Source organism: Varroa jacobsoni, unplaced genomic scaffold, assembly GCF_002532875.2.
Source record: "Varroa jacobsoni isolate VJ856 unplaced genomic scaffold, vjacob_1.0 scaffold_466, whole genome shotgun sequence".
NCBI classification, from domain to species: Eukaryota; Metazoa; Arthropoda; class Arachnida; order Mesostigmata; family Varroidae; genus Varroa; species Varroa jacobsoni.
Genome location: NW_019213368.1, coordinates 221202 through 237212, shown reverse-complemented (window position 1 = coordinate 237212; position 16011 = coordinate 221202). Strand labels below are relative to the sequence as shown.

At 38.3% G+C, this 16011-nt stretch overlaps 2 protein-coding genes and 3 non-coding genes across 11 annotated transcripts in view; 3 read left to right on the top strand and 2 right to left on the bottom strand.

Moving 5' to 3' along the window:
* The first annotated feature begins 1307 nt into the window (after window positions 1-1307).
* On the top strand, window positions 1308-1379 carry TRNAE-CUC (transfer RNA glutamic acid (anticodon CUC)). Its single transcript has one exon. It is a non-coding gene; the product is annotated as a tRNA-Glu (tRNA).
* A 3-nt stretch (window positions 1380-1382) lies between these two features.
* Window positions 1383-1454, top strand: TRNAQ-CUG (transfer RNA glutamine (anticodon CUG)). Its single transcript has one exon. It is a non-coding gene; the product is annotated as a tRNA-Gln (tRNA).
* A 376-nt stretch (window positions 1455-1830) lies between these two features.
* TRNAK-CUU (transfer RNA lysine (anticodon CUU)) lies at window positions 1831-1903 on the bottom strand. The gene has a single exon. It is a non-coding gene; the product is annotated as a tRNA-Lys (tRNA).
* Window positions 1904-4530: 2627 nt separating this feature from the next.
* Window positions 4531-8516, top strand: LOC111260687 (uncharacterized). 3 transcript variants are annotated; one of them, XM_022833633.2, is made up of 6 exons: window positions 4531-4743; window positions 5450-5550; window positions 6019-6108; window positions 6397-6561; window positions 7300-7563; window positions 8336-8516. In XM_022833633.2, the coding sequence occupies exons 1-6, from the start codon at window positions 4674-4676 to the stop codon at window positions 8483-8485; spliced, it is 840 nt and encodes a 279-aa protein (XP_022689368.1). In that variant the 5' UTR covers window positions 4531-4673; the 3' UTR covers window positions 8486-8516. The 3 variants fall into 3 exon arrangements, with proteins under 3 accessions (XP_022689368.1, XP_022689367.1, XP_022689366.1); XM_022833632.2 differs by having other exon boundaries at window positions 4533-4743; window positions 6400-6561; window positions 8333-8516; XM_022833631.2 differs by having other exon boundaries at window positions 4533-4743; window positions 8333-8516.
* Window positions 8517-9100: 584 nt separating this feature from the next.
* The window catches only part of LOC111260683 (carnitine O-palmitoyltransferase 1, muscle isoform), a 23363-nt gene continuing 16452 nt past the window's right edge, over window positions 9101-16011 (bottom strand). For 3 of the 5 annotated variants that reach the window (XM_086968424.1, XM_086968425.1, XM_086968423.1), the window contains exons 14-21: window positions 15270-15387; window positions 14997-15059; window positions 14544-14627; window positions 14222-14360; window positions 13789-13966; window positions 13425-13624; window positions 12851-12960; window positions 9101-12582 (exon numbers count right to left, since the gene is read on the bottom strand). In XM_086968424.1, the coding sequence (XP_086824550.1) occupies window positions 12511-12582; window positions 12851-12960; window positions 13425-13624; window positions 13789-13966; window positions 14222-14360; window positions 14544-14627; window positions 14997-15059; window positions 15270-15387 (964 nt within the window). In that variant the 3' untranslated portion in view covers window positions 9101-12510. The remainder of the gene's footprint in view (window positions 12583-12850; window positions 12961-13424; window positions 13625-13788; window positions 13967-14221; window positions 14361-14543; window positions 14628-14996; window positions 15060-15269; window positions 15388-16011) is intronic. The other 2 variants (XR_002680481.2, XR_002680478.2) reach the window with 2 other exon arrangements.

Sequence of the window (16011 nt, the reverse complement as noted above, 5' to 3'; positions counted from 1 at the left end):
GAGCTAACACCTGGCTAAAGGTCTACCAATGCGAAGGCTTAAGACGGTGCGATAAGGCACAAACAGTTTTGAAAGGACTACCTGTTAGAGCTGAATCGGCAATTGATATTTTCCGTTTGAAAATGGCCGTTAAGTTTTGAAGCGAGTATGCAAGCATATCAAAAATGGATTTTTAAGTAACTTTGATGGATTTCGCGCCTTTTAAATTTAAAAGCTATTCAGAGTATCTTTCAGTTTGCTTTACGAAAACCTTCTTCAGATTTTTCAAAAACAGCATAAGCACTGACAACAGCGTAGGTCACCGATTTTGGACGAAGGAGACGTTCTTGATCTCTCGAGGGTTTTATGATGAGACATTGTTTTCTACCTCGAAAAGTTTGCCTTTTTGCTTTCTTAAAAAAAATATATATTTTTTTATAGTAGCAAAAATGGCGAGTGACCGCATGCTTGTTATGATAAAGAGCCCGTCAAAGTGTGTCCGTCCCGATTTAAGTGCTGTTCCCTCTAGTAATCTAGTGCGCAAATGCATAATTAGAGGTTTATTGCATGATGGGATAGACTAACATCTTGTATCCCTAGCATCAGAAGTTCCAATCAAATTGAAAAGTTCTTGCCTTCTGTAGTATTGCGTGAAAGCATTTCTGCTTCCATCTCAAGGGAAAAATGTGCTAGTATCGCATTAAATCTGATCAGACAGGCACTATCCGCAAACACAACACTTAGTACCTCCATAAACAAAGCATTAAAGCTTTTGCTGGCTTTTCTCTTGGAGAAATAAAGATTTTACCCAATACCCATTACGGAAATAAATATGAGGGTGATTCGAATGCACGAAATTGTACCGTAGAGAAGATTCCGAGCATAGATAATTTTTGGGAAATTTCTCAGAATATTTATTAAGATATTTTTCTTAAGAAGAAAAAAATATAGTGTTTAAGGAAAAAGATGTATATAAAATAATATAAAGTACTTTAAAATAAATACAATAATATATATTTAACAGAAAGAACTTCTGGTCAATTCTTCGCTCCGGACTTACTACGTGGTAACCATTGTATATAAACCCCAACCGAACTTCTATTCAGGTCATTCGACGAGCAGAGGGATCCAACCAAGATATAGAGAAACTTGAATACGGTATCTTTCATATCATGGATATTTACCCTTGGTCTTTTTATTCGGTTAAATGCGCGTATATAATAGCAGTTGAGCACCCAGTTCGTTATACTGCAACCGACTTAAGTGACAACAACGGAACGTTAGCAGGTGGTACCTACAAGCCTCGCCCGGAAGCACTGGTTGTCGTGTCCGGCATGGTCTAGTGGCTAGGATACGCGGCTCTCACCCGCGAGGCCCGGGTTCGATTCCCGGTGTCGGAAATTGGTTCCATGGTGTAATGGTTAGCACTCTGGACTCTGAATCCAGCGATCCGAGTTCAAATCTCGGTGGAACCTTACTTTTAATTTCATGAACTATTGCTGATAAGTTACGTGCACGAAAAATTACACTGAAGTACGAATTCGCCTCAGCTATATCCATTTTCCACTAAATGTATCCTCTCTTCAAGTTATGTGCAACATACCATAATTATTTTAAGCTATCATAATAATTGAATATATATTATTATTCTTTAAAAATAGAGTCTTGTTGTATTCGGTAAAAATACATGCGGTCTAAAAATACATTTCCTTAAAAGAAAATTATTTTATTGGCACTCTTTCTCAAACCGTCCATGCCATAGCACAATGAAAGCTTGAAATCTATTTTTAAACATATAAGGCATATTGAATATAAATTTCTAAACAAACAGATATAAAAATTTTAAAAAATCGCCCAACGTGGGGCTCGAACCCACGACCCTGAGATTAAGAGTCTCATGCTCTACCGACTGAGCTAGCCGGGCCTCGTATTGTATACCAATTTAATATAGCGGCGATGTCGACTCGAGTTTATGCGATAGCGTTGCAAATACCATAATTCACTTTTTGCCCTTTTTTAACATAGCTAAAAAAAATGGTCAAAACACACTCAAATGCCTTCAAGTAAATTGTCCAACTAAGTACATTCCAAAAAGGAACCCGCACGACTTTACCAGTAATACTCATTTCTTATGTTTATCATATTGGTTTCCATGGGCACCAGTTTTTTTTTTATAGAAAATGATTTTTTTGGACATGTCTGTTAGCATTTTTGCAATGTACAGTGCGTAAACAAAAATCGAATTGATCCAGTTAACAAATTCAAGATTTTTGGTTCGCACAACGTTTCGTGTTTATTTTTTTTCAATATTAATCGAGCACCTCTCCGTAATTTTCACAAAATGTGCTAGCAGATAGTCGTAGCTAACGCAAACGAAGCCAACGCTACTCTACTGGGTCGGCTCTTTGGGCCACGTGTTGACGCCATCATATTACCTATGGAGTTCGGTTAACCGTCTGTTCTAATATACTTATCGGTACTGCCGGCCGCGGCCCATTGCCCTGGTACAAAGGGTTTCTTTTTACGGGACGCGCTTTCGCCCCATATCAGAGCTAGGTGCTAGTAACGACCCCATAACTTGCAGCTGATCGGAGTGCATAGTATTACCCTGTGACCAGTAGAATTACCCCCAAGGCCGCTATTGGAGTGGCCTCGTACAAATCTAGCCAGCCATCTTTAATCTCCTAGGGGGGTCAGGTAGTTTAATCTCTATAAGCTATACCTAAATGTTTCGGTTCCATTATGTGATATTTATGAAGCATTTACTAAACAGGGTCGAATTGATTATGGCTATGTGATAATGCATAAATATATTTTGTTCTTGTAGGGGTGAAACAGTGTAATAATAATAATAATAACATTGAACAGTATGTACAATAGTGTCACCTTTCAAGTATTTCAAGTACGCAGTCTCTGAAAAAAATGTTTGACGATAATGCTGAATCTGAACCTCCAAACATTTATTTCTAGAGTGATTTCATTATTTGTCGTCTTAGAATAACATATCCTTTATAACTTATTTTTCGTTATGCCATTTGCGTATGTACCCAACAAAAGTGTAAATAAATATTAATAGTAATTTACTGCTCCTCAAGGGTTAGATAATTCTCCTTTCGACAAGTACAATTTAAGCTGTTGCACACCGTAGCAGCGTACTAAAAACAATTCAATTATCTCGGCGTAATAACAGTTCTATGCTACTCATTGCTGAAAAATAGGAAATTATGAATATATATATGAATACTCAGGTTTCACCGTATTTTTTTAAAAGTATACAATGAGCTAATTAAAAGGAGTCAAAATCTTACCTGAAAGCACATTTTTAAATAAACAGGATGATCTAAAGAATCGTTGTACGTCTCTAGTCTCGAACAAGTCAATAAAATAATTGCAATATTCGTCACGGTTAACTAGGTAAATGACAATGTAGTTACAAGTACCCCACAGTTAATATTCATAAGATCAATTTGTGTTGAAATGTATTCCGCAAGAAACATTCGCTGCCAATCGCCTCAGCAAAGCTTGTCGACAACGGATGCTTCTGTGGCGGATCTTTGTTTACGGTCAATCGTAAACCCTAATAATGTCAAAGGTCAATTCTATTTAGATGTATATTTCTATTGTTCATTTTTATGCAAATCTGTATAGACAAGTAGAATCGAGATAGAGTTCGCAGTGCTGCACAGCGTGAAAATTAGGTATAAGGTGCCACGAATTTTCATCCACTGAACTATGATATTAAAAAATATTATTCGTTGAGGACTGTAGAAACACAAACACGAATGAAAGTTTTCCTGCTCCAACCTAACTGATCACTAGGATATCGACGGGGTAGCTCTGCCGAAAAGGTTCCTGTAAACAGCGTTCCTTAAACTAGTAACGACATATTTGATTGATTAACTGAACCATCGTCGAAAAAATGAATTTGATACTTTTAGCAACCCTGTGCGCAAACCCATTAACACATGCGCCGAACACAACATCTGTATAAACCGAACCCATATCGGATTCACAACGGCAGCTGCAATAGCACTTAGTGCTGAATCGTTCTGCTTAGTTATTGGCCTATTGTATTCGACCTTGTGGTCTATGATGACTCAAACTCACTATTTACACCCATAGTGGCGCTATAGATGATTTTTCATCTGGCAGGCACAGTATTTAAGTTTGATGTCGACCGAGGTCGACAACATCGCAAGAAGTGTTGTAGCCTGTGAAGAAACTAATGATTCGGCAGTGTACTGCAGGTAAAACATAATCACCACTCCTTAAAAGCGGGTCAACGGAGCGGCTTAGTGAACGAAGTAGAATGATTCAGCTGAAAAGGCAACCTGATCGTTTCGTGAGGTGCGATTTTAGGTGCACGCTGGCACGCCCTAATCGTGAGTCCTTTTTACTCTTCATTTCCTCCGAACACAACACAATAATAGCCGATCCTTGGATGGACAACAGAAGTAGAAACATTCGTTTGGCATTGTCATAATCAAAAGAAACACGAGTGCCCAACGCTTAGAACCACACACATCTCGGGAAGGCTGGCTTGCAACCACCACATAAACATAACGACCATTGTATGCCTGAGCTCGTGCATGGAAAGATGGAAATCGGGTGAGTGTTAAATGCCCGGCGGTCTCTCAGAGAGACGGACCGATCCATGCAAACTACTGTCTCTATATCGATCAATAGTGTGAGCGATGTTGATAAGCATGTTAGGGTGGTTTTCCAGGAAAAAATTACTCGCCCCAGCAGAGGAGCCCCCAAAAGGTACGTTTGCCGATTGCAGAGCTTGCGTCGAGCTATATATGAACACTGCGTTAATCCTGTAGATAGAGTACGCTACAATGCTGAGCGCGCTAGAATAAGTAATCTTCATATAAGTGGAGTCAAAAAACTTGAGTTTTATAGAAGGAACGTTGATGTCGACTGCAAGCTGAAGTGAAACTGGAAGCTTAGTTTATACCAAGCACAGGTAACAGAACATGATTTTAGTATATTTCAGGGCATATCAAATTGTTTGTTTGTTACTTCATTACCATAACTTCAGTTTTAACATTCCGTGTTTAATTCTAAGATATACAAAATGACGTGATCAGCTTTTATAGTAATCAGTGATGGTTTAAAAGGTCAATAAAAGAATACGAGTGGAAACTTCTGCTCTAGATTTGTTCGAGCTTCTAAAGCTATTTAACTGGATTTCCGCCCAGAATATTGCTAATATTTTTAACATCTAAACTTTCTTGAAAACGATTTAAGTTGACTTTAAGTTTAACATACGAAAGCTCTCTAATACTTTTCTGATGGCCGATGCCATCTTCTCATCGATGCTCAAGTGTAGATAGCGAACGAAATATATGAAGATATACTTCCTAGATGAAAACCGTGTGCCCCATGTTGGTTGACGTCGAATTTCATTGAAATTACCTCATCCACATTCTGTCTAATCGATGCTTATAATCCTTCACCAAAACAGAACCCCCTCCAACGAGTCACAGATTGAGCGTCAGGCATGTTCAAGCAAAAGTCGACACATTTGAGAATATCGGCTACAGATCGCACCAAGGTAGTTTTAGGGTAAGTGTTTAAAGGGCAGAGATCTTGCCATTAGATCACGCATATACGGAAAGTTGACGATACCATAGGAGGAACAATATTGAGCAAAAAGAAATAATTTGACAATATGTCGCTCTATGAATACACAGGAAAGCTTGTGCTCTGCAAACATATTTAAAAACATGTTGAAAGTAAAGGCCATCCAGAGGACGCTTTAAACCAGGATAGGGGGTCATCCATACGATTAAGGTTTAGGTCCATATGTGGCTATCAAGCTAGATTATGAGCGATATCTAATAATTATTGGACCTGACTAACCTTTAATAGTATTTTTCCTTTGTTTATTACTGTTTATATATTTAGTGGCCTCCATTTACAATGGTATTTATTCTATCCATCCGTGTGCTTCCTGCAGGGAACAGTGTCTAACCGAGCTGAATCGCTTTAAGTTTGACAATAATTATAATTGGTATGAATTCCTATTTTTAGATCCCTAAACACAAACTTCCATACAAACGGAAGGTTCCATCAAGAATCGGTTCGCTCAGCAACCTATGTCACAAACCCGGAGGGGGTCAAGTAAGCCTTCAAATTTTTCCACCTTTATTTCATACTGGCCGGCACAGCACGCGGTCATTTTAGGCTTAAATCGGTCTTGCTCTTTGTGAATTATAGATACTAGCGTCTGGCACGTACTGACGTAATCAATACATTCTGCAGTTTTTTCATTGGTAATCTAGTATATCTATATGGTTGCAACGAGGGTTGGCTAATTCTAAACAATGTAGCAACTAAATGCAGTAAGCACCTGGTGGATCTTGAGTTCACTTTATTGGTCAATGTGCGCAATTCTTATATCACTATCAGCAGGTTAAGGTCTTTTCAAGGCGTGTTGATTTTCGTTCCGGAGCGCAGTCTCGCATAGGTGAGGTAATTCATGGAAACGTGCCCTCGACGACAGATCGTTGTGACCAAAGGGGCAGTATTGTTGACAAACTCACCGATAGCTTGCGCTCTACAACCAGCCTGCAGGTAGTAAACGCTAGAAAAATATACTCACGAAACATAGTGTACCAATGCGCCCAAATCACATTGCTGTGCTTTTATCATCAAAAAAGGATTAATATTCCTATTCACGCATTAGTTTAAGATAAATAAGTACACAAATTTCTAAAAAAGTTCATCGAAGTTGGGGGGATATGTTGATAGTTTCTTTACACACAAAAACTAGACCTTGATTTTTCGACTATTGATGAACCAAGTGAAAAGGCTGCTTTTGTATGCGTCAATGTGAAATTATGCGAAGACAGAGTCACTATCTCTTAACAAAGAAAACATTGCTATTAACAATTTAAGGTTTTGCGTAGCTATTCAGACAAAAATAAGCCTCATAACGCGCAGGCTCCATGGTCGGGCAAGGTTAGATCTATGACACGGTTTCCTGTAAGTAGATATAAATTTCAGCGTCACTGCCGTTGAACCCCTACATCGTGCAATTAATGGTATACAAAAAATAAGAAGTAAGAAACTACTCTGATTTGTAGCGTTTTAGATAGTTTTTTTTACTTTTGCATTTTGACGTTGATCATAAGTGAAGCCGCCGCCGAATAACCCGGTGGATGCGTTTTGTCTGCGAGGGTGCATCAGTATTTTTTTTGTGTTACTTTAGGTTGGTTATTTGTTTCGGTGTCTGGCGCCTTTCTTGTTGACAATAATAATTATAAATCTGATGCATGATGATTCACAAAGATCAAGTCATCGTCCTTTCAGGAGAAGGAGAAAACGGACGAAGTAGGGACAGTAGAGCTATCCGAGGAACCTCAATCTGAGGGAGAACATGAAATCACAGCTTCGAAGGTGAATAAACATGGCGCTTACATTATAAGTGGGACATTGTCAGCCGCGAACACTAGACAAGAGGATGGAGATGGCACAGGGAATGATGAGTACAGTTGGAGCGTAGATAAAGTCGATGAATTATTAACGTCTACGCAGACAATTCCTACAGATAGCGATCCATCTGCAGCACTAAAGGTTTGTAATTTTGAATTGAACCTATCTGAGTATGAAGGTTCTAACAGCGGTCATAGAGAAAGGTGTCTTTAATAAATTAAATATTTGCTTAGCGATAATGCAAATTGGAAAAATTATGATTTTGTGATAAATATCTATTTTCGAAGCTGAAAAAATATAAGATTTTTTAATAGAATCGATCGTCACTTTTTTTGAAATTTTCCCAAGTAGCACAAAGTAGAAACTTCGAATAAAATTGCTGAGAAAAACCATTTGTCCACTTAGTGGTCGTGAAATTTTAACTGTAGGTCCTGGGTTGATGAGGAAGAAATACCCCAATATGTTAAAGGATTAACAAATAAACTGTTCATAAGGGCCTTTTTTTTTCTGTAATTCATTTAAGAATAGGAAGTAACAAAGTGGAGGGTACCAAGATACATTTTCATAGAGTCATGTAATAGTCTGAATAGGCGTTATGATTTTCCTACAGATCAAAATGTTTTTTTTTTGGTTCAGATACTGTTAGGGCTTGTCAGAGGAGTCGCCATAGAATGTATATACAATTTTTTGTTCGGTCGATAGCATTGTACTAGCTTACCTTAGCTTTACATTAAAAACTTATCCTGGTCTTTCGTAACCTCATAATATAGAAATTAGACTAAAGAAGCGTATATTGCATTGCAGTTGTATCGCCTGCACAGAGTCGCGTGTGTGTAAAAATACCAGCGCGATTTGTGTGTTATTCGTAAGCATTGTTTAAGCTTGAAATAAGCAGACTATTTGATTTCAGAAGGACAAACGAGCTGAAGCTTATCTGAGACCTGGAGGTGATGAACAGACGAGCTTGACACTGTCTGCTGAGGCCGGCGGATCACCGAAAAGAGCAATTCAAATAAACACAAGTAAAAAGAGTCAGGTCTCCCATGCTAAATGGAGGTTCTGAGACTCCTCTGTCCACGCACTATCCAAACCTATATCAAGCGACTATTTGAAGAATCGTAAGATTTTGTTCACGAGTCTCCCATTGGTACGTGTATGTATCGAAAACGTTCACTCTAAACCAGATCTACTATTCGACGCCTTGTTTTCGTTTACGAAGCATACCGACTTGTAGGTCACAGACATGTTTAGTCCAACTTCATGTATAAATTACTTAGTAACCCCTCAGAATTGTCAAGTGCATTTTTCGCTTCGTTAACGCCGGAGTGGTCTTCACCAATAACAGTGTTTCCATTATAGAGACTCTCCCTAACACTCAATAGACACGCTTTTTAGACGAAACGATTTATTAGTAAACCTAAGGCATAATACCGCGTTGTCAACTATACAGTTGACAAGCATTTAAATATCTGACAGATGAAAAAAAATCAATTTACGCTTGTTTTTTATATCTTGTAAAATTTATGGTAAAGAATCTACGCTGAACGTAACGAGTATGACCGCAAGCTCTACAAAAATAAAAATAGAAAAATAATGAAAGAAGAGCTATTTCTTTAATTAACAATAATATTACGGTATTGTTGTTGTTGCCGTCGTTGTCGAAATAGAATTCGGTGCGCATGTGAGCGATTTGAGTGGTTGTTTATTTTCAAATGAATGGCACATTATGACGTTTCTATCTCTCATTGGCTTTTGTAGTTACGCTCCAAATGTGCGTCTGCTCCATGATTAAGTATCGTTCAGTCTTACACCCAGATATGCCAGTTTTCAATTTTTTGTTTGTATTAGAAGTATTTGGAATAGAGTTCCGGAGAGACGACAAATTTCTGTGAGTAGCATAACATGTCAAACACGGCTGAGAGCCCGCGTAAAGGTTAATTAAGCTATTAACGGAAAACTCCAACAATCGTTCTTAGCGTACTTTCAGCGTTGATGGTTTCCCCGCTTCCACGAGGTGTCTATCCGTAACGCAGAGTGCGTTGCCAGTGCGATGAGTGAATTGTTATTGTCACAGCTGAATCTTACAGAAATCGTATATAGCGTTGTGAGGGAAGCGTTAACTAGAAACCTTACGACACTAAAGAGTTGACTGCGAGTCCCAAGTAGACGTGATCAGATCTGCATAGGCACAACACACTTACAGACATACCTAGGGAACAATTGATCCTTAAAATCATTTTGACCGTCTCATCAAATCCTCTCGACATTCGAAATATCAAACAGAGAACATAAAGCAAGACATTCAACTTGATCGAAATTCTCAATGAAACATTTTGACATTTGAATACTTTTTTTTTTTATTTAGCCGCTAATGAACTTAGGATCTTAGGAACTACTGTTATCAATCGTCCAGGTGCTTCTTGGAATGAGGCAGTAAATGCCTTTAGCATGGTATGGTTCTTGGCCAAAGCTTCATCTCGACAAGAAGATTGGCCAAATAATAACTAAAATAGCAAGTTTGAAGTTAAACAAATTAAGTGATTTCAGTAATTTCAAATGACCGATTGGATTTTTAAGGGTGCTATTTTCTCCGATGAACAATTGCACACACGGATGATCCAGGTGAAGAATATTGAGAAGATGTGCCACGTACGAGTTTAGTTTCTGACACCGCTTTTTGGTTATCATTATTGCTATTATGTTCATCGAGATTATTTAGTACAGTGGTTATCAATCGTTATATACTTATATCAAAACTCCCAACGTAGACATTTATAACAAATATCAATAATACAATATATGTTCATCGTACAATCACAACAAGTACAATTTTTCTTTAATAAAATTTTTCTCAACATCAGGATAAATCCTTAACGTGTACTCTGTTTGCCTGCTGGAGTACATAAGACTGTTTAATCAAGAGCTAATCGAATACTTTGGCCAATTAAGGAGATCTACCTCACTAGATAACGTGATTTAGCATACTTTCCGGATTCGATGTCCACGTTGGCATTATGCAGTATTTCGTTCACAGCGGCTATATAAACTATTTCTTAACTTTGTGAATGTTATCTGCCGATAGTTTGTCTGGGTCATTTTCACACATAATCAATTAAAACCCAAAGTGAGTAGCTACGCTCCTTCGTAGAATAGTTCTTTTCCGTTTCAGCCTTTTATCACAATAACGTAAACACTTGACGTGGATGAAATGCGTCGAACAGCCCATAATAAGGCGCAGCATCGTCGTATCTAATGCGCCCACGTAAGAAGCGAGGCTCCAATACACTAGAAATTTAAAAGAATGCTGAATTCGTTAGTAAACCTCCATACTCTTAAATACTTTAGCAACTTGGTATTGCTTCAATACCTTGATCTGTAAAATAAAACAGACAGAAAAAATGCGGCATTATGATTGTGGTATACTCCAGCTATTTTCTTTCAATCGTTTGCGCTGAGATCGGCTTCACGCTGCGTTACGTTCCCATCGCATTTTACCTTTTCTCTTTGAACTAAATATATAGTTCATTAGCCAATTAATAGTATTGACTTAGTGGAACTTCATCGTATGCATGTATATTTATATATATTATTATAACGCCCGACTAGCAGGCGGAGGCCATGGCAACATACGGTCTGTATGTGGATTTGTTAGCATTAGTTAGAATATATTCACGGTTGTCGAAATCCATTGTTGACGCTATACAGAAGATCAGAGCTCCGCTATCGAGAGGGGCAGTTTGATACGATAATTTACACATAAGTATTGCAATTACAATGATTACATACATATTTTGAAAAAAAATGATACATTGCTAAATATAAATTTTTAACGATACCGAAACCAGCGTACAGTTTAGCGTCCGCTAGCACTCGCTTTAATTTCGCCGCCTGACGAAACACCTACATCTGACATACAGCGTTAGTTAAATATATTTTTACAATCTACAAAGATTCAAGGAACACATTACCATTTAATCATAGTATCGTTAGTCGCTCGATTGCCCGCGCTAGAATTTCGTGTGAGTTTTTTTAAGGTCAAGCTTACATCTCACATAGCAGGTTGTTGAAGAAGATTTGTTCTGGGGTGGCTGGCTCTAACAACGGATTAAACCACCCTCAGCTCTGCTTCCTTCTTGCTTTCTTCTCGTTCTATTAGCCTATCATTCGTATGTTTCTTTTTTTTTTCTGATTTTTAACTAACATCGCCCGAAAATTCACTAGGAACTAGTCGGCGTTTCAAAGATCAATCGTTTGCATGTAGGTACTATTTGAAATTAAACCTAATAGGCTCAGTACAATTCCTTGGCAGTTAGATTTTCTGCGCCATCTTTTTTTTACCAACACCCTGTGAGTTCTTTCTACTCGGTTTTCGTGTGAGGAATTCTAGATACTCCATACGCAGCTTCTTAGCCTGGGTAAAGTAGCGTTCAAAGCAAATACGATTGATTTGGCACCCTGTATAATCCTGCCCATTTCTGGCAAACAACGTTCTTGCTCTTTTTACTCTTAACCGTTGCCGTCACACAATAACAATACCAGTCATAAAAGATAATAAATATCAAACAAGTCACGTAAAAAATGCTCATCAGTAACAGAAAAATTAATTTCGTACTTACCACTCCACCATTCCAGAGCATTTATATTATTATTATTATTAACGGTATTAAATCTGCTTTTCCTGTTTTGTCTGATTTTTTGTTGACTTATGTGTTGCTTGTGTGCTACCTATGATAAAATCTTAGCTTTAAAGAAACGTAAGGGCTACAGAAGTTCCAGATGCGATAGCGCAGAACTCGGAGCTCCCATTTAGCATGTATGACGAACCCCGAAGCGAAGCCATGTACTACTATTCAACATACGTTGTGCTAAACGTGCCCATCAGACATTTACGTAACACAATTTTAACAACAGATTTACCCTTGCACGCACACATAACAGCCATGAGCAGATTCATAGAAATTTGCACGTGGATCATCATCAGTGAGCAGCTCAATTCCGTAACTCCGTTTCGTTCTTGCGTCTAATTCGCACTTGATGTTCATCACTATCATTGACTCTTTTACTGTGTACTATAGACATTAGGTGCCGTCAATGGTTGCTGAAGATATCTCGTATATCGCGCAACGCTTGCAGAATGTGACCGGCAAATCTTACCGAGTTCTAAAAATCCAAAGTTTAAAAACAGGTTATAAACGGATATGACAACCGAAGCGTACTATATACCAGTGAGTCTGAGTTAACGCTGAGCGGCAGTACTGAACGTAAGAGCAGAAGCATTTTTTATGTTGATGAAGAGGGGAATCTCTGTCACGTCATCATGAAGCTATTAGGACTGAAAAAGGTTTCTTATCTTCCCTATTATAAGGGGTGCCTCTATCAAGATGAGGATCTAATATACAGAGTTGAATAACACTCATCGATAACTTACCGTATCCGGAGAACACCTCCGGCTGCTAACATGGAAGAAGAAATCACCTCCTCCGACAAGCATGTAACTTACCCCGTAGCCGTCTTTTGCTACGGGACCAAACCCCCCACCTATACGCGCCGATGAAAAGATTAAAGCATAAAAATCAAAAACAATGCTTTAAAATGCAATAAGGGCATCGAGGCGCTGGATAAAATTCGAATTACGCACCATGGAATCGTTGAGGCAGATTAGACATCCCACAATTTATATAAAATAAATATGTTATTTACTATGGTACAGTAGCTAGTAAGCTGCTAATGAGATAGGTAAATGGGCTGAGCTTCAACGTTTATTCGAAGAACACGAAAACATGTTTTTAGGCCTTGAGATCAATAATCTATCGTTGTTCCCTTCTTTTGTAATCTGTTCTTTGTACATATTCAGGAGCTCACTTAATTCTCTAGCATATGCATGCACAGTTCGGGACGCTCAAACTAATAAAGAAATTAGAACGATATGACCCTTGTAATTTTAGAAGGCACACAAGAAGCTTGTCTCGCAATAACTGATGCAAAAGCATTTAAATACGAACCGGCGGTGATAAACTCTGGCTGTGAGTCAAAGTTCCAATACCCGGACTGGTTGCACGACGTTTGCGAAGTAGAAAGTCTCCAGGACTCAGCAAGGACCTCTCGAAGGAATGGAGATTCCAGTTCGAGATATTTCGAGGTGAGGTAAAGGCAGAATAAATGTCGATCAATTCCCTCGCCCCGCATAGCTCGTTGGTATGCTCTGGAGACAAATTCAACAAAAAAGCGAGTCGGTTTCATTGAGATGGCGCAAAAAATAGATTTCGACAAAATATTAGTATCGAAGAAAAATTTTGATCTGTTCCTGAGTTTTCGATAAAAGAGTGAGAGACTGTCGTTGTTGAGATAAAACAGTTCCACACGTACCGTACGTGCTCCTCGCAGGCTACCCTGAGAATAGCTCGCTTTTCCTCATTGCACACATTTCGATTGTTCATACACCGTACAAAATCACACGACCATCGATTAACGGGGCGCACCGTCTCAGTTCGTCCTTCACGAAATAGACGAGTCATCGCAGCTTCGTATGTTAGGCAAAATTTGCCTATCCAAACACCCAACGAAGGGAAATACAGAGCTGTTAGCCAAAGTAGATAATGTGCGACAGCAAGTTGAAGGCGTCTGCACGAAAAATATAAAAATACTTTTGAGACTTAAAAAAAATTTGAAAGGAACCACAAATCGCAATTAGTTGAAAAACAAGTCATTTTGTATTTTGGGTACTAAATCACTGAAATGATGTTCCGGTCGGTTACGACCAAAGGCAATTACCGACCGGCAGCAACTTTTCACTAGTCACCTTTGTCCCGGAAATGTGCCAACTGAATTGCCATCTGTAGGTAGGCATCTGGTGAAAGATTTTGTTGTTTGATGAATGTCTTTCCATAATCCTGAAATCGGACGAGGTAAAGGTCTAGGTCCTCCAACAGAGATTTCGCCTAAAAAGGAATACATCGTAAAAAATTATAGCTATCGAACAACTAGGTTAACTGAGACTACACTACCGAATGGTACAGAACATAGTGAATTTTCGGAAAGGATATTGTGAAGGTTCGTTCACAACAAATACGATACAAAATCATGTCAACTGACGAAAAGTATGGATGATTCTTATAACAGACCTTTGTGACACTTAGCTGCATCTGGTTTACGCAGGCTGACGTGATGTGGAAACGCAATCTCTCCGGAGGGGCGACTGTTGTTTTCTGAACGGGTTTAAAAACGCGAGATGCCAATAGAAAAATTTAAATATTCTGTCTAACGTAAAACTGCAATGGTAACTTCAGTAGGCAAAGAAAACGTAATCCAAAGTCGATCTATCAACTTGCAGCTAGTTTTATTCTAACAAAGGGGCATTTATCAAACTTAGAGATCTTGCAGCTAGTACAAATATTCCGCAGTTCGGTGTTATTGATCATTCATACCACCATTTCCAAAGGAAATTACGTAAATATGTGCACGCTAAATGCCCGTCCTTTGGGCATTTGACCTTGTTGGCAATTTGACCCTTTGAAATTTGCGAAATGGCGAGAATGTTGTTATTACCATAAAAATTATAGATAAGCACCGCGCACCTTTGCTGTGACGACGTAGTTCATAGTATTTCCCTCATCGTCATACTTTAATAAACATCGATCCTGAAATAGTGGCATAAATCCATGTGTCTGTCAGAGTAATATAACAGTGAATAACCAAAAAACACGAGGTTTCTATATGGAAAACTGAGGTTGCTCCGTTAGTCATAAGCATAAAAAACAGATGTGTGCCCATATCGAGCTGAAGGATCGCTATTGAAGTTGTTTTTCTCAGCTAAGCAATACGATTTTTTACGAGAAGACATTACTTACACTATGCATCACAGTCTCCCATAAATGGCCCATAACGGGAGCATCGGCCCACGAATGCTCCGCGTTGAATCCTCCTTTTCCATTGGCACCAACTATCAAATTGAATGATTTATCGAACCTGAAATAAATGGTGCAATGTACCTTACTGTTTTCTCACCTACCTATACATTTAGGGAAGTCATTCATTTAAACAAAATAAATTTATTCACGAACAGTCGCTGTAAGCAGTCATTAATAGCTTGTTGTCAAATCAACACACGTTTCCTAGATTTCTCTTGCAGAATAACCGACATAGAATGTATTATCACTATGGATTATTTCGTAAGATACGTTGAATGAGTTGTGAAAAATTAATTATAAGCAGTAAAAATTGAAATCGGTGGACTCTATTGGGACACTTATGTTATTATGTATGGCCCCGCTTATATTTCGTATCCGACGACGTCATCTTGGTTTGAAATGGTTATTTTTTTATTCAAACAGTATTTTCGCTACTAACGACAGATACTTAGAATAATTTTTCTCTGACCTATTTGTAACCATAGCAACATGGACATATAGAAGATTTTTGGGATACTATACGGAGAATCTTAATCGCAATTCTGAATATCACTAAATTGACGAGACTCTTAACATTTACACCGCTGTGATGTAATGATAAAATATATTTTTAAATAGGCTGCTAAATTTTGTTTATATAAACTTATATATGAGGAAAACCTTCAAACACTGTACTAAATGA